The sequence below is a fragment of the Acanthopagrus latus genome, chromosome 3, assembly GCF_904848185.1.
Source record: "Acanthopagrus latus isolate v.2019 chromosome 3, fAcaLat1.1, whole genome shotgun sequence".
NCBI classification, from domain to species: Eukaryota; Metazoa; Chordata; class Actinopteri; order Spariformes; family Sparidae; genus Acanthopagrus; species Acanthopagrus latus.
In genome coordinates, this window is record NC_051041.1 from 7,964,293 (window position 1) to 7,983,054 (window position 18,762).

The 18,762-nt window shown below is 42.7% G+C and overlaps 1 protein-coding gene across 2 annotated transcripts in view; it reads left to right on the top strand.

The window, feature by feature from the left end:
* Window positions 1-18,762, top strand: part of LOC119016924 (oxysterol-binding protein-related protein 10) — a 70,155-nt gene that overhangs the window by 27,800 nt on the left and 23,593 nt on the right. For both annotated transcript variants that reach the window (XM_037093289.1, XM_037093290.1), the window contains exons 5-7: window positions 1,562-1,759; window positions 11,736-11,976; window positions 16,801-16,931. In XM_037093289.1, the coding sequence (XP_036949184.1) occupies window positions 1,562-1,759; window positions 11,736-11,976; window positions 16,801-16,931 (570 nt within the window). The remainder of the gene's footprint in view (window positions 1-1,561; window positions 1,760-11,735; window positions 11,977-16,800; window positions 16,932-18,762) is intronic.

Genomic DNA, 18,762 nt, shown 5'->3' on the forward strand with positions numbered 1-18,762 from the left:
TTCCTGGGTCGCTACATATATAGAAGGCTGGTTGTTTCCCCTCTTACTAAGCGGTGTTGTCTTTCTGATCTATTTTATTTTCACTGCTGCAGTTACCAGACCGCTGTGTTCTTCTGGTGGATAAATCTCTGGTGCCTCATATCCCCGCGTCGCTGTAAACTAGCGGAGAGTAAAGGCAGAAGTGAGAGATACTGTTCTGACATCGCTGCCTGTGTGAGCGCAGAGGTCGGCGAACCAAAGAGACAAGAGTCACAGAGGGGAAGCGAGGGAGGCATCAAAATGAAGAATGCAATGTGACTTTAGCTTAGAAATGAAAAACAAAACAACAAAAAGGGATGACTAGGTTTTTTATTTAACCCAGTCGAACTTCTCTTTTCAATTCCCAAACCCGCTGGTGGCATCTGCTGTCTGCATTGTTCAGTTAAAACTGTCAAGATAAACAGATTTTGATTACTGAAGGGAAAATAATCCTCTTTTTCTCTTTACCTATATCCTTGCACTCCTTAAACAAATGGTTCTTTAATGATCACATAATAGGGAAGTAAATAAAGCGGGACTAAAACTGAGCCTCGTGTATACGCTACCTGAAAAAAAATGCACATATGCTAACCTCTGACTAGCTAATAGCTAGTTTAGCTTAATTAGTTTATTTAGCTTAATACATTTATGCAAGATTTACAGGCTACAGTGCTATTTTTTCATTGGTAGCAGAAAACATCTTATTCTAATAACTTTGAGTAAGTCACTCATGTAATGTTAGTAGAATGAGGAAAAACGTATTAGCCTCAACTTTACTAGCTTATGGGTTTGGCTAATGTTAGTTAGCACTAATATCAGCAGAACTCTCGACTTGAAAATACGACAAGGTTTTTGTAAAGACAGAAAGAATACTCAGCTCTTTTCTACATTATCTGCCTTATGCTTGCTGACCCACATTACAATTTTCTCCTGAACAGTTGACTATTACTGACAACTGAGTGTCGTATTAGAGCACTAACATCTTGGGTTAGCCAGAATGTGGTTAGGCTACTGCACTACTACACAGCTACAAGTGAAGGGAATGCATTTGTACAAAGAACATGGAACTAAGCTACATGTATAACTGAAAAAAACTGCAGATTTCTCCTCCTAATTAGCCAAAAGCTAATGCTAGTTCTTTGTTTTCACTAAATTTTGCTTCTACTTCAGAAGTAAAGACAGTTGAAGTGCGAGAGATGTATAGACCTGAGTAAAACGCAGCGCTACCAACTTGTGTCAGCCAAAATTGTGTTATGCTACCGCAGACTGCAGAGGCTCAGTGCAGCTCTCCTCTCTGTTAGCGGGCAATGAATGTAAAAGTCTCTTTTTTTTCAATACAAATATAATATCAAGCCTTTCTGTGGCAGAGCTTGATTTGATTTTGAGAGCAGAACTGGCATTGCTGAATGAACCTTTCTTTTTTATGAGATGATTTCAGAAAGCATGCCCTTCCCTTACATTATCACGCCCCTTTGACATTTAAATTCCCACACAACTCACTCTCTCCCTTTCTGTGTTATCCCCTGATTCCCCCCCACCCCAGGGCTCCTCATCCTCTGGTCGGACCCGTAGCTACTCCCTCCTCCCCCACCTAACCCCATCCTCATCCCCGGGCTCTCAGAGACACCTGAGCCACACGGCCTCGCCCAGCAACATCGTCACCATCACCCACCACAAATCTCCGGCTGCGGCTCGGCGGGCCAGGAGTCAGTATCCAGGACGGCTGCTGGAGGTCAAAGAGGTGGGTGTCACAGCCATGGCAATGTTATAAAGCTCGGCCCTGGAGACTTGAAATTCAGAAGCAGACACGTGGGTGTGTGTTGTGATGGTTTTGCGTTTTAAGTGGGTCGCACAGAAAGGGAATAAAAGTGTTGATAAATGTTGTCACATGACTGATGGGGAAAGCCTTGCTTGACAATTTGCATGCCAAAGCACAACTCATCCAAACTGTGCCGGGGTGAAGAACATGCTTGTCCATGGTACGGAGCGCTCACACTAGTCAAAGAACCTGGACTTGGGGGGTCAAATGTGATTGGGTACAGTACGTTTTGCCTAGCGTGAGTGCGCCCTAAGCTACAGTGCCCAAATTACATATTGTATCCTACACTGGCTGTCGGTTTGACGTTGTTGTTTTACGCATTTCTTTTGCATCATTTCACATCCACATTCAGGTTTCTTAGTCTTCATGTTCTGATGGTCTTCCAGCTTGACTTCCTAAACAGTGGGTGTGAGGTGGTGGAGGTCTTGGTGCTGACCGACCCACACACTGAAGAATTTGTATTTCTAAAGGCTGGTGGGTCACTCTCGTTTCGGTTAGTTTCTCATCATTTTCAAATTTTCACATTTCAACCTTTATATTGATTGCTTTCAAATCACAGAGACAAAATGCGTTATTATAAGTTTAACAACATTTTCCCCCTTTGCTCATTTCTCAAGGACAGTCCTTGTCTTGCAAATGAAACCTTTGGCTGTGCAGGTCTTATTGATCCCTCGAGTCTTGGACACTTTTACTGTTTTAACATTTTCCATATAGGTTTAGATAATCTGGAGGTTTGTTTGAAACCTTTTATAACTGTGTGCTTGTTGGGTGTTGCTGCATTTCCCGAATCCCAAAGCAATTAACTTGGTGTTGCTGTTACCAAATGGATCGATGGATGAAATGAGACCTACACTAAGTTGAAATAAACAGGATTTATCTTTTTTTTTTTTTTTTTTTTTAAAGCCCTTAGGTCAAAGAAAGTTTTTGGTTAAAACAGAAAAGACTTGAACCTTGGATGAAGTCCATCAAGAAATGTTGTCCTCTCTGATCAATCGGTCCAGATGTCAGTAGCTGCATTGTGTTTTGCTTGGCCTTTTGTCCTCGGAGCCCTTTTCACTGATCCCAGGTGGGACACTGGTGCAGTGAGTTCAGCAGATATTTCAGGCTGCCTGGCAGGCTTGACACCCGACTGCAGTGCGCTCAGTCTTTCCTGTAAGTTCAGCCTTGTTGGCATTTTTATGGTATACATCAATACTGATTAACATGGGCCGGAGACAGAGGGAAGAGCCGCTGGAGCGTATGTTGTGTGTGCAGTAATCAACATATGAGCCGTAAAAGTGTCGGTGCATGCAAGGAAGATAAACAGTGAGGAGCGATGAACGGGGAAAATGGGACGGTGTGCTCGACCATGTGGAACATTTCATACTCCTGACTGTGTTGTCCTGCTAATCCCTTAACATATACATTTGAAATAGTTTTTACTTCTATTTCCATAAGAGTTTAGAATTTGCAGACCTGCACAGCCACATCCTGAGTTAATTACGAATCCCGCCACTTGAAACTTCCAATCAGTTTTTGATTTAGCCTGACGTTCAAATCCTCAGTCACCGGACCTGTCAGTTCTGGTTACCACTCGCTGCTCATCTGCTACATCTCCATACACTCAACACAGTCAGTCACTTTCACTGCTTATCTGTCTACAGAGGACCGCTCTCGTCCTGTCTCTTCTTAATAGCCTGTCTGCGGTTGATTTTTAAGTGATTAATTGCGTGAGATTAAGCCTGAAGTTGGCTTTTGCAAAGTGAAAATGATAAAGACATGATGAAGACACGGCTGTATGTCTCGCTGGCGCGCTGCAGGAGCATTAGCGGCAGCATTTTTTTTTTTTTTTTGCCGTCATGCTTTTGTTTACAGATGAAATGTGCGTTTGGGATCGTTGCCAGGCAGCTGTGCATCTGGCTGCTGAATTATGTAGATAAGATGACTTAGCAGATTGGAAGGAGGAAGAAAACGTGGACAAGGAGAGACGAGAGGCTTTCTAAATGTAAAAACGTTCATACAGAGGAGGAAAATGGAAGATGACAGGGAGGAGGTCAAGTCGGCTATGGTGGAAAATGTCATTTTATCCCCACGAACTACTTTGTGGTGTGTTTTTATCCTTGACGTGTAAGTTGTGAGTGTAAGTGTAACTGAACTTACTGGTATTTATATTTTTGATATCAGTTTCTACATTTTAGTCCAGTTTAGGGTTGAAATAAAAGTGTCTTCATCTTCGTCTTCGACCCTCAACAGCCTGAAAAAAAGTTAGTCGATACTGAGGAGGAGTAAGGGAAAATTCTCCTTCTTGAAGTTTAAGGAGTTGCTAATCCTCTGAAGAATAACAGACTTGGTGTGATGAATCAGATCTCTTAAATACATGCGGCATGGAGTGAAGACCAAAGCATAATCTTCTCCAGCAGACTCTCAGACTCTTTTGACTTTCACACTGTCAGGTAGCAACAATGCCGACGTCGTGACGAGGAGTCAATCAGCCACGCGTTCAGATACTCATCATGTCCTCCTCAGAACAACGGAACTTGAAACTGTTTGACTTTATGTCACAAGAAAGCGAAAGACATAATGTCCAAAAAACAAAATGTAATTCCTCGCTCCTCCTGAATCGCTGACTATATGGGCTTGCAAACAAGAAGAGCACAGGTACAAAAACATTCAAACGAATGTCTCTTTGTCTGATTAGAGGTCAGCTAAGAAAAGAACAACGGCACGAATGAGAGAAACACGCGTTAGCATCCCGCGGACGAGAAACACCACCGCCAACAATGTAACTTTGGTTCGCCTAAACGAGCAGGTTTGATAATAAACAGGAGATGGAGATGTACAACAACTTTTTGCTACACTTTTGTTATTAAGGCGCGCCAAAAAAAAAATCACTTTTGGGTTCAGGTTCTGAACCCCAGCCCCTAGATGTCAGATATAACACCAGGTGACGGGAAGCAGAAAACCTGATTCCTCTGAACCGAAAAAGGAGAAAATGAATCACACGTCACAGAGGGCCTCGTTTCCTCTGTCTGCAGAGAAAACACGAGCCACAAAGGAGTGTTTGTTTTGCTTAATGATCGCACCATCTGCGTAGTATTTACTCAGACTGTCCCTGGATCATTGGAGGAGACAGACTCTGCTCCTGAGAGGTGAGAAATCATCCTCCACTCACAGCCATCACTTGCTGCTCTCTTTCTGTCACAAAGTGAATCACTTAGGCGAGATATTCTCAGCGAGGGAAGACGCGCAGCGGGGCTCGTCTGAATGGGGGAATTTAACAACTTGAAGTTAGCCAGATCTTCAACGAGTGAGACGGAATGAAAGTGAGATTTTCTTTTTGCATGAAATAACGACGCTCTTCTGAAAACGTCGTCAGAGTGACGAGCAGAGGAACCGTGGAGGTAAATGACAGGTTCATAGTTGAGCTAATGATTCTGCAGCGTTCACCCCAACACACACCGTTTAAAGGTGCTCAGATCCCGCTGCTAGGTTTCAGTTACATGACAGATTATCAGACAAGCAGTTTTTGTTCCTGTGGTGTCTTCGAAATGCCCTATTTGGCAGTCTTCATACAAAAGCAGCTTTGTCCCAGTTAAAGGCGAACAACAGTCGTCTTTGTCATTGCAGAGCGAGGATCAGGTAGCTGCAGGTGAGAGACTGTCGACTAATCCCCGCAACCTTCAAGAGAGCAGCAAGGTCGAATGAGTGTCTGAATGAGCAAAACACAACTACACAAGAAGAATAGAGGTTCAGACTGTTTGTCAGAAAACAAGTAATAAAAGTTGTAGCGCTGTGCAGATGTGGACTTATGACTGAGCCCATGTCATAAGATATATCACATATACATTATCTGTCACATTGTTGCTGTCACGATCCAATTAAAGTTCCAGCACTTTGATACGCAGCGTACAAAACAGCATGTTGATAAGAAACATGCTAAGATGATGCCAACCAAGACGGTGAAAAAGGCCCATTCATCTCCAACCAGCTGAGCACCGGCTCAAAACAGTCTTCAGCTCTGAGATATATTTGATGTTTGACCGGGTGTTTGCTCAGGTCGTCATGACGTGTATCGTCCTGATTTAGTGACTCGATGCAGGGCTCTCTCTCTCGTTGTCTCTGTACTCCAAAGATTGATTTAATGTGAATCGATGCCCGGCACTCCCGATGAAACTCTGCAACCTTACTGCCGTCATTCAGCTTCTATCTTCATCCCTCTCTTCACTGTTACTGTACTGTACTCTGTCCTCATGTCATTCGTTGTTCCTCTGTCCTTCCTTCATTACCGGCCCATAAACATGTCCGACTGGTTTTTGCGCAGGTCGGAGGATGCCGGAGTCGAGGGGAGTCTTCCTTTGCGCTGTGATTGATGCGCCGCTGTACGCAGTTAGAGAGCAGAGAGCTGCTGCCTGCTGATCATCAGTGGATTTACGGGCGAGGCAGCAGCGTCGAGGGTGCTGTGTTGTACGTCTCATATATTCTCTGGTCACGATCACCGATAATATTCATAAACATCACTCTGTTTACATCCCGGAAGACGCAACCCCACACCCAGCCACAGATGTAGACAGCAACTTGTGGAGGGGAAAGTGGTCTTTGCACCTCGGTGACTCTCCGCATGATCTGCCTCCTCGGCTCTGCTCCGTTGATCCACGTCTCACCAGCACTCACTGAACCATCTCAACACCAGGCAGGAGGCTGGACTGTGGTGTGAGTCCAGCAGCAGCAGCAGAAGCAGCACTGAGTCTGTGTTTAGCCAGATTGTTGTTGTTCATGCCAAAAGTTTATAACACAGACAAAATTAGTCTCCAAGCCCAAACAAGCCAAAATAACCTTCTGACATTATGAGAGTTATTTGTTTTCATGAGCCACAAAAGATAGCACACAACAGTTTTCACATCTTTGTGACAAATAAACTGAACTCGGTGTGTAAAATCAGTGGCGTGCACCGTTGGACCGTAACACAAGCAGCTGCTCCGGTGGCCAGTTTGAGTAGCACATCCACTGAGTTTAAAGACTTTATCATGCACTTTATGTAATGGATTATAACAGTCTGACACGTATTTACACACTGGAAAATTATAATGGCGACAGTTTTATCCTCCGCCTCCACGATAATGGGGTAAAAAAGTGCAGAAGCGTGACCCCGACGAAAACCTCTGAAAGGATCACACAGCCAATTACCGTATCATCATTAAAGTATTGCTTCGTAAATCTCATATTTAGGTGGATGTTATGAGATATTATTCTGATTATTATGAATGGATAAGTTCATCCAAGAATAAGAAAAATGCTGTTGTTATCTCCTCAGTCTCGTGCCGATGCTGAAGTTTGGAGCTTCACAGCAAAATTGCATCTCCGCATTCTACTGAACAACTGAAGTAGATGGGGACTTGTTTTGAAATGTAAAAAAACAACTGACATAAAACCTAAAATGGCTCCATACAGCTTGTCCACCGGTATCCAAGTCTCTAGAATCTCAAATTGGTTAAAAAAGTTGTTATTTTCATATAATTTCATGCTGTTTGACTTTGTTTATTTGTGGCCGACCCTGCCACCTTTCGATCTTCAGTGTTCTGGGGGCAGCTTGTTTATTCTGTTATAGAAAAGACTAATATTTATAATTAATTTTGTAAATATTCAAGCTCTGTGTATGACTTTCCTCTTCAGAAATACACAGTGCCCCTTTAAGCCAGAAAACTGTAGCTGCTAAGCTAAAAGTATTGGCGTCTGATGCGGGTGCACAAGCTTTTCAAATCAATTTGGGATTTCTGGGCTTCCAGAGACTTGGATTACGTTTTCAGCTACCCCAAATCCCCGTCCACTTCACTTGTTAAGCAGAATCCTGCAACACTGCTTTGCTGTGAAGCTCCAGAAATGTTTTCACGACAGAACTTCACTCCACTCTTGATTCATAGAATAAACAATTTTTTTCAGAATCAGAAATACAATATTGATCTTTGAGGGGAAGTTGTTTGTGTTACGGCTGCTCTCATTCAAAGGATTTGGGTGTATTTTTGGGTGAACGTGTCCTTTGAATTTGGGTTTAATTACCTTGAATGAAGTCGACAACACACTGTACATGCCGTACCAAACTACCATGTACAATACATTGTATGTTGTTTGAAATCTAAATGAAAATGACCTGTAAATGCACATGATTAGAATAATGTATTGTTAAACTTCATCCTGTAACATTTTTACAAAATAACAAATCTGACTGTGACGTCTCTGAGCTGTTAGCGTGTAAGCACCGCTATATCATGGCGGTCTGCAGCTGAATGTTCTGGCCATTGTCGTGCTGTCACCTCCCATCCATCTGTCCGTCCATGCATGCACATCTGTCTTTCCTCTGAACGTGTGACGCCGGGAGTCAGACCACATTACCGTCTGTCCTCAGCCAGCTTGTCACGGCTGATGTGAACTCATCAAACGCCTCGACTCTCAGTGCAGCAGCACTACTGGGCACTTATACTGCTGCAGCGGGGCTGGATCACTGGGGTTAGCCTATTTCTGGAAGCATCGCTGGTCTGTTGGCTCCAGAGAGCTGTGTGTGTGTGCGTGCGTGTGTATGTGTGTTTGTGTGGGGGGAGCTGCCATTACTGTAAGCCCACTGACTTAGCTTTGTAAAGGTCTGCTGCAATTGTGTGTTCCTTTTATGCTCATGTCTAACAGTGTAATCTGCTTATACACCAAACAAAGAAACATGAGCTGTGTTCACAGGGAGCAACAGCTCAGTTGTTATCCATATATATATATGTGTGTGTATATAAAAACCTTTTATGAGCTAGTTTGTGTTGGAATATAAGGAAGGAGAGTTTTTTGTTTCTGTGTGTCTCTTAGTGTGTGTGTGTGTGTGTGTGTGTGTGTGTGTGTGTGTGTGTGTGTGTGTGTGTGTTTGAATGATGGCTCTGGTACTTTACTGATGACCCCTGTCGTCCACATGAGGTCAGGTTGTGTTTACGTTCACCTGCTGACAGTTTTATAACAAGGACCCTTTATAAGGTTATGTGTAAATGTGTGTGTTTATGTCCTTATTCAGTCAGACTTTTTTAGAGATTATACCTTTTTTTTTATAGTTTGCTGTTGGATCGTACTGACCTCATGCTTGGTTATCTCCTTTTTTCCACCTTTAAATCATAAATTCATGTCTCTGTCTTGTATATTTTTTCTCTGACCAGTTTTATTTTATTTCTTTTATCACAGCGGTCGATCTGCAGGACAGAGACGAGCGATATCATCAGTTTCTTTTAGTTTTGTTTTTATTCAAAGGCTTAACTGTAGCATTTGTAACAGACGGTGTTCTGACCCAGTGTTTTTGCTGTGCTCACATGATCTCATGGTAGCATCTTTGAAGAGTTCCATCTCAGACTTCCACCACAGGATTAGGGTTAGTATTCATCCAGGCCTTAAAGTAATACCCCAAACAAATTGTATTCATTTACTACAAAACATTCTTCTTGTAGACTCAACAGGTTGTAATATTCTACAATAATTCACTTTTTTTTTTTTTATAATATTATCATTTTAACCATTGGTCAGTCTTAGATTCATCAGTATGTTTGTTTTATGTAGTTTGAGAAGAAACAAAAAACTGTTGCACAGAAGTGTCAAACGCATTAAGTTTAGAGGAAATGATGGCATTATTTTTTGATTGTCAAGCGTATATCATCATCATTATCATATATCATTTAATTGTTTAAAACTCAAATATCCTTTAATTGGTTCAACAGTGCAGTATGGGTCATGCTGTACTGTACGTTTATTTATTTATTTATACGTTTTCATGAGAAGAAAGCTGTCAAAACATCTCTGGAAACTTTTGCAGCACAATTCATCTCTCAGCTGTCCCGTCATGTTCTCAACAAAAATGTCTACACTGAATTTCTTCTTGCTCAGTCGTCATTACAAAGTCATTTAGTCTTGTTGTTATGTGGATGTGGTTTTCAATTTAGTAAACCACCACGAGAATCATTACTAAATGATGATATCCAGCTGTTTATGACCTTAACGTTTATTAGAAATGGGACACATCTTTCTTGAGGGTTTCAACTGTAAAAATGAATGAAACAGCAAGTCATGATTTTTCTGAAGGGCGCGGTGAAAAATGATCTGGTATCAGCATGCTGAACACTGAGAATCTATTTATAACAAGCACAGGAGACAACAAAAATGTGAGCTTCATCTGCCTGAAGGAATTCACCACCGACCCAAGTAAATAGCTGAATGATTGGACAAAAAAAACCTCCTTCACGAGAATGTCTACGCTACATATAACCCCGCCGCAGCAGCTCTCGGTGAGCTCTGTGTAGCGATGCAGGGAGACAGATGTGCTATTGAAGTGCGTGCAGAGGACGAGTGTGTGAAGCCATACAATATTAATGAATACAACATTTCCAGGCTGATAAACAACCCAGATTCATTAGCCCCGAGAGGGGTTTATTACCCGCCAGCGAGCAGCGACTTCTTCCTTTTGTGATACATTTAGACTCTGATAGGTGACTCATACAGGAAGAAGGCTCCGTAAGAAATGTTGTAGGAGCACAGGGGAGAAGTTTTTCTCGTTTGAAGAGTTTCTGTTTTGGCTCTGGCGTCTCGGAGCAGATAGTTGTGCGGATCAGTCGCTGCTTATAGTCAAGACGGAGGTGACACCTCCAGAATTAATGCTGAGGTGCATCACCTCCTACGCGCTGGTAAGAAGGTAGAGATGTATGAGTCAGTGGAAGATATAGTGTCTCATTTGTTTTCTACCATGTGAGCATCACATTTGTGGGTTGTGTTGATGGACGTCATCTATCAGTAGAACCTCTCTCACAGTCATATCATGAATTCAACGTTGAGACTGAGATGTAACCATCAACAACCAGCCTTAAAACACCCAGTGATGGCAATTATGAAAGTTTCTTCTTCAGGGTTTTTCAACAAGCAAAGTTTTTTACAGGATTTGATGACACGTTTTTTATCACTAATTAAGTCTGCAGTTCATGAGTCAAGAGAGAAAACAGACATTTAGAGTTGAAGCTGGAGTTATTTTCTGCTCCCTCACTTTTCTACCCCGTCGGTGGCTCTCAGCTCCGAGCCCAATCTTTCCTACAGATGATCATGAATATTTAAAAACAGCCTTAGATCTGTAGTATCATTATCGAAAGAGGCCAAATACTGTGATAAGCTGGGCAGTAGTTTATTTTTTAGCAAACTTATCTCTGAAGAAAAGTAAATGGTGCAGTTGCTGGGGACTATTTTCATCTGTGGAATGATACACATTTCTGATGTGGGAACTACAGTTCAAATGTTTGTTAGGATAAATTTACAGCTGTGCGGCTCATTGATGTGTGTTTTAATAGCATCTAGGTTGGTGTCAATCTTTTCGAGTGGCGACCCCCCAAAAAATTAGGCTTGGTGTTGGTGATGCCACCCTGCCTCTACTATTCCTCAGTTTAGAGCCAATGATCTCCACAACAAAGAAGAAGTAACTTTTAATAATATTTTCCTGAGATCAAGAAAGGGAATGAGGAAAAAAAAAAAAACATGCCATCAGCCTTGTCCGAATACATGTAAATACCCACTAAAGCTTTGTTCCTTACAGTGTGTTATCAGGAAAGAGTAATACAAGGATTTAAGGTATTTAAATCCAGCACATTTGAATGTAAAAGGGCTGTAAGAATGTTTTTAGTGTTGCATTGTGGGATTAAATATTGTTTGGTAAGGCTAGCAGAGAGATGCAGTTACCGGACTCACTTCCTCATCTAGTATAAATCTGTATACATGCCACCACCAGCTAAGATACCATATTGTGTTCTCTTTGCATCAGTGGCTCACTGGTTAATTATACCAATTATAATGTTACTGATCAAAAAACATTACAGCTGTTGACCTTTTTAATGTTAAAGCTTTACATCACTTCACTTCTTCCCCGCAGGTGATGTCCCAAGCGGAGGGCCAACAGAAGAACCTGGTCCAGTCCATCGACTCTCTACCCACCAGAGGCCCTCTCTCCTGTCTGGACCAGGACCTGCTGCTGCTCAAAGCCACATCGGCCGCCACACTCAGCTGCTTGGGAGAGTGCCTGAACATCCTCCAACAGACCCAGAGCCACAGCCAGCCGCCACCTCAGTCCCAGGCCTCTGAGCACAATCACTCTGCTCACAGAGCCCCCTCCGGTGAGTCTGCCCTGGGCCCCATTCCAGTGCTGCTACTGGAGCCCCCGACCCCTCCATCTCCCCCACCCCTCTTGTCTTTCCAGTCCCCTCCTCCAGAGCCCAGCGCCAGCGGCAAGGTCCAGCTGGGGCAGCTGGACTGTGGCTCCTGTCCGTGCCTAATGGCCACCATGAACTTCAATGTTTGTAGTAAATGCTGTTGAATGTTGCACTTGTTTGTTCAAATGTTTTATTTTTTGTTCCATTTATGTTTGGCCATAGTAGCTGTTAGTGTTCTGTGTTGTTTTTCCATTCATCACTGTGTCTCTTCAATGTCAACTGCATTGAAATGCCAATAGTCCCACCAAATGGTGGTGACAAGTACAAGCTCGAATGCGAAGTGTGTATGAACATGAATTTATTGTCAGTCTTGTTTACAGAGTCCTTGAAAGCATTGCAGAATGTCTTCCAACATGCATGTGAGAAGAAAAAAAAGAAATCGGGGTTGTGTGAATGAGTAAACCTAAATATACTATGCATTATAAATCTCCTCAAAGGGTAAAGTCTTTGCCAAAGGAATCCACACTGGTGCCTAAAATGTCAGACCTCTGCCATGTTTAACCCTCTCTGTGCCAAGTCACTATGGATCCAATAAAGTTGTTTCAATTTAAACCATTTGCAGCCTGAGGGTGGTTCTATTGGCCTAACACCAAGGAGAAGGATCAGGGAGCAGTTCCTAAAGGTGGAAGGTAGACCCCAAACACAGGACAAGAATAGACCTTAAGATAATGTAATTGTCTAATCCTTTTATTCCCAGGAACGATTAATAGAACAACAGCAAAAATCTCTCCAGAAAAAAGAGGATTGATTTAAAGTAACGCTTGGATACACTGAAAAGTACCAAACACTGGCTGCCTGTCGGGTTCAAAGGTGTGGAAGATGGCAGATTTAGTCAGTTTGGATTCACAGCAGTTGCACTTGATCCCAGTGGCAACTCAAACGCAAAAAAAATGTGCCTGTAGAGATTTCTCAAACTCTTCAAGCACAATCTACTGGTCGCTGTGCAACTTTGACTCGTTGGCAAAAACAAAGAATGTTTGAAGTTTACTAAAGAAGTGGATTATGCTGCAGTTGCTATTTGTAATGTTTTTTTATTTTATTTTAAGTTTTTCATGTTCTTCAGAGTAAAACTTAAATAACTGAATAACAGATACAAGCAGTAGAGAGGTGCAAGTTGGCTCGGCTCACCCTAAAGGTGTGTTAACACTGATCGCGAGGCAATTTGATGACAGCTGATGAACTGACTGTACAGATTTTGGCTGTGTTTGTGTGTTGACCATCTGAGGCTGTTCACATTCAGCATTCAGTATTCTGATCTGGTTGGCAGTGTCTGAGGAGTCATTGGATCTCAATTGCGTCCTTGACGTGTCTTGGCGATGTGCATTTATGCTCGCCAACTCTGGTCATTCCTTTTACTTTGTTTGCACTTTTGCCGCCACTAAAATTCCCCTGACTTTCTGTCTGAACACACCTTTAGATGAGCTTGAACTGAACTCAGTGTAGCACCTCTGCTCCTTGGTGGTTTAAGAATCTGATTTGAATGCCTCCCATCCAACTGGGAGAACCTGGTGCCGATCTAGATGATACCGAATGTCAGATCAAGCTAGGGAACTCCTCAGGATCCTCCAGGAAGTGCTCAAGACAAGGCTAGGGAGAAGGGCTACCTTGCTTAACCTTCTCCCACCATGTCTCAAACCTGAAGGGGGAAAACGAATGGATGGTTCTGATGTGTGTTTTGTTGCAACTTCCCCGTCCTCATTCGCATCGATTGTAACTGCTGTGAATCTGAACTGAAGACTGCTGCCGTCTTTAAAGCCCTACAGGTGCATCTTTTTGGTGGAGTATCTAAGAGAAGTTGTGGTCCACCTCATCTTTGGGAAGGTCTTCTGGGGTCTGGGTTTTGTGTGGGTGCCGGATCCCCGCCGATCTGCCGGTCCTCACAGTTTGTTGGTCTTCTCTTTGCGCCAACAGTCACCCTACCCTGTACCTGTTCATCAGACAGGGGGTGGTGTGGAGTGGGACCACCGGGCCGCAAGTACAAACCTCTTTCCTTCCGCTGCCTGGCTGATAAGTCCTGTGGGGGATCAGCTGCTCCCCGCTTCCGGCATGTACCCCCCACAACTCAGTGAGGAGTTTTTTGTTAGGATGCTCGGTTTCGCCGAGTGATGGGTGGTGTGGCTCACCGGCATGGGCAGCATCCAGATTTGATGCAGCTGATAAAGGGAGTGGCTGGCTGGTCGGTTGGTTGGTTGGTTGAATGGGGTTTTGTTTTCCACACAGGGAAGTAACTCTTGGGTAGGAGCAAAGCATGAGGTTGGACTGAGTTTGGCTGGCACGTTAGTCCCTCCAGGCTCCTCATACTACACAGTCAAGGAACTTGAAGGATCTTTGTAAACTCCCACCAAAAACCTGCCAGTCACACACCAGACAGCATATTATCAGCTGATGTCATGGAGGATCTTTGCTGCTCGCTCTAGCTCTTTTTGGATCCCCTTCCCTTGCACCGGCACTGCCATAAAGAGCTTGAAGCCCAACCCTCTGTCCCTATCACGCAGAACCTTTTCCTTTAAGGAAACAAAAATCCATAAAGGAAATTTTCTTTGCAAACTAGTCCCCTCGCAGCTTAACATATAGATGTAGAAAGAACATGTAAAATCTTCAATGGAAAGTAAAAGGGACAAGAGGAACAGTTCTCTGAATCTGAATCAATGTCACAGCCCAGAAATGGAAGGTAAAGCCATTGGAAACATTGACTGCATGAATGTTTGTCTCTCCACTGTTTGATCTGCGACAGCCTTTTGATTCACCTGCATGCCTCTATCCAATGGTCCGAACATCCCCCTGCTCACTGAGTGTTTCTACTTCTGGTGCTTCACTGTGACATCTCAGAGAAAGAATCAAAGTCATATCTGACTTAAATTGTTTTAAGAACATGTGAGAAATCATAGCTACCAGCATGAACTAATTCCAGAAATGTCTCTTCCCCCCCTCCCACAACTCTATCTTGTAATAAGCTCTTGGTAACCTCTTAACCCCCCAAACATCTCGAGAGTAACCTTTTCAAAAACTTTCAATTTTCACTGTAGTCATAGATCTATCACAGCTCACTCGCCTTCGGCAGAGCCACCCCTGCTCATGTCTCCACTGTGTAGGAGTCCAGTATCGTAGGAGGAGGTCCACATTTCAGGTTCCTGTCAGTCAAGCTGTCAGTTGACCAGAGCCTCGACCCGGCCCGAGGGCTGCTTCAGCACATTTTGTCGAGACAGACTCGCCTCAGGCTCACCAGCATGTCGACTTCTGTCAGCACAGCTTGCCTCACACTAATGGATATCAAAGAATGGGCTCTTGGTGCATTAGACTTTTAACCCAATTTGAGTGTTGGGACTGGAGATGAGAAGGGCTCCATTTACAGTGATTTGAAATGGGATCTACTACTGTGATCTTTATGAGAGGCTTTTAAGTGAGGAAAACTTGCAGCTTGTTTCTTTCTCTTTTTTTGATGGATCTGTTCATACAGGAAACAAAAAATACAATGAGTGCAACCGCCCTGCATTGAATACAGAGTCACTGAAGCACAACGTTAGAGGGCTGTCAGAGGTGGTGACTTAATCTGGTGTCTGTTTTTGAGGCTGTAGTTTAGTAGGGTTGTTTAGCAGATTTCTAGCTGGGAATCTGTCCCCATTACATGAGGTTGTGGCTTCTGGAACAGAGCAATGCTGGTGTCGATTGGTTGGTCCAAAACTGAAAATATCTCAATAACTATTGGATGTGTTGGCATGAATTCTGTACATGAATTCATTGTTCCCAGAGGGTAAAACCGACCTCCCCTGATTTCTTTTTCCCTGCTCAGAATATCTCAACTCATTTAATTGATTGATTGGTGAAAAATTTGGTCCAGACATTCGATTTAACTTAGTAATCTCCTCACTTTTCTGCCAGTGCCCCCACAAGGTTGCATTAGTGCAAATAGATCGGTTGGCAGGTATTATAGACCAATCACAGATACATCAATATTGGTGTAAACATTGTCCCAATATGCGCCATTATGAAAAGTAATTTTAATTCAGAAATAGATGCCTCTGGTAGTTTGTGATATTCTTCATGAAGTTGAGGAAACGGCACAGGCAAGAAGAAACAGTTAATGAACCCACCAACAGCAGCGACTGAAATATGTTTCTGAACAGACCATCACGTTGAATCATTGCCTCTGACAGTCCATCGCCTGTAGGTAAAGACAGTGGAGGCTGAGCGTTTTCAGATTATGTATTGATTTTTTAAATGCCTGCAACAACTGACATGAGGTAGCTTAAAATACGGACGGTGTGGGATAAAGATTTATAATATATCTGCAGAGCATGTTTATTGTTTGCAGGCCCGAGTCAAAATGAATCATCGTTCTAATCATTTTCTGTGTGTCTGACCTGAGACGAGAGAATAAAACAGGCCAGGATATCACGCACGAACAAATATTAAATTCAAACAGACGCTCTCACACAATTTCCTGTCTAGCCTCTGTCAATCACGCACCCTTATTTCAGGACTATTCATGAGAACCTTAATATTGAACATCAGAAACGTAAAGGATGTATAGTGTGATACGGGTTTTCTCCCCAGTCCTTCTCTGATTCCACTTATCAACAATTTTAACTAAAAATCCCAAACCGAGCATTAATACACTCAAATCAACAATAGAAATAAAAACATAGTAGTAAATCCCAAGTATCTCCTCCTCACTGTTGTTAACTAGAAGCCGGCGGTCAGCTCTGACGCTGCCTTGTCATCTTTCAGATGGTGTTCCTGTGTGGACTGTACCAAAGTCGCCCTCAGGGGAACTGTTGAAGAACGGAGGTCTGACTCCTCTACAATCAGCCGAGCCCTCCCCGGCCCTCAGGAAAAGGAGTTCGTCCCATGGTGCTGAGGTGAGAAACACTGCATCGTATATTCAATTATCACCTCTTGCCCTTTCTTCTTCCCCTGTTGTCTTGGCCCGTTAGGGATCTTAGTTTATAGCGCCTCAGATGTAGGGCTGCACAGTTTATCCAGGAGATATTGAAACTGATATACTGCCTAATGTCTGCTGTGATTTCGAGTTTCTGTCTGTTTTTGTTGGCACTTCCAAGGCTGCAGGTGCGTGCAGCTAGATAGCGTTGTGTAAGCCATGGAGATGGTTTTTTTTGCTGTGTTTTTGCCTTTTATTGGACAGTGAACGTAGATTGACAAGGAACTTTGGGAGAGAGAGAGAGAAAAATGAAAAGCAGCAAAGGTCAGCGGCTGCAATCAAAATGGGGAAATTGCATTTATATGGTACGAGTCTTAAAGTATTAGTCTCCCAGATGTCCCTGAGAGCATTTCATCATGATATTTTTGCTGGATCCAATAAAGGGATGAATATTAGGCATGTTTTACCAACTGCAAATGTTGTTCAATGTACATTTTAAGATGGATTTCCTGTTTGCAGGTCGCAATTGATCAAATGTATTAAGTACGTTTGTGAAACGCTTGAGCTTTTTTTGTTTGAGAGAGGCAGTTCATCACAGTGAACTTTCCAGATCCTTCTCTGCAATTTTTAAAAAATAGATGTAGTATGTAATTTCCGACACTAGGGGTCTCTCTATCAAAACAAAACAATAGATGTTTGCTGAGTGTTGTGTGGAGGGACGGCAGCGCAGTCTTGATTAGAGCCGGACCCTCTTATGGAATAAACATCTGGAGCCACTATTAGCTCTGAGTAATGATTTCACTGAGAGATGTCCTGAATTGAACAACACAGACACACTTGCGCTTGTAATTCATATGATTCAACAGAATCCAGACAGGTTTATGATTATATCCTAGTAAATGTATTGTTTATCTTTGTAAATGTGTACTTCTTTATGGTGTTCCTGGAATGTGAAAGGAAGGAAATAACTGCAGAGAACTTAACGTAAAATCACTTTTTTTGTTTATATATTTATTTTCGGTTTCGCGAAGAAAAGATTGAATGATGTTTAAAGAAAGCTTGAAAAATGAGGAGACTGAGTGAAGAGCTTAACTTCAATCAAGCCTTGCGTCATTATCGGATCCACTGTGTTCGCTATCTGTTAATCTGATGTGGAACATTAGATGGGAACAGAATAAACACACACACCCTTGGCTGATGTTAGATAAACACAGCAGGAATAATGCAAATAAACATGAATGTCCCTGCTGTCAAACTTGCTTCACTGTTGCTGTAAACACCATTTAACAAGCGCCACCGCCGATGATGTGATGCGACTCAGGCACAAATGTTCACAGATGAGGTAAAGTTATTTTGTTGGGTCTAGTCCCGGTCACTAACTTCCCTACAACCGGCAGTAGGGACAGGCAAAACTCACCTTTACGTTACGCAACACAATATATAACAAAGGTCCGGTAGTTTCTAGACATTTTCATTCAGAATTGCTACATATTATATATTTAAACAATTTTAAACCACATCACACTACCTGAAATATTCTTTGTCCATCACACTCTCCAAAACATGCAAACTGGACATTCGTTATATTGTCGCAGTTTGGTTTGTTGTGTTTTGGCACCAAAACTACTTTTTTAGGTTGAAGAAAACATTCTGGTTTAGGTTAAAATGGCTACTTTACTTACGTAACATCATATGCGAAAGGACCTTTGTTACGTACGTTACTGCAGTTCAGTTATATCAGAAAGGTAAAATTACTCAACGTGTCGTGCTTGTTGAGGCTGACCCTCCATCCCTGACCTCCTTTCTATGCG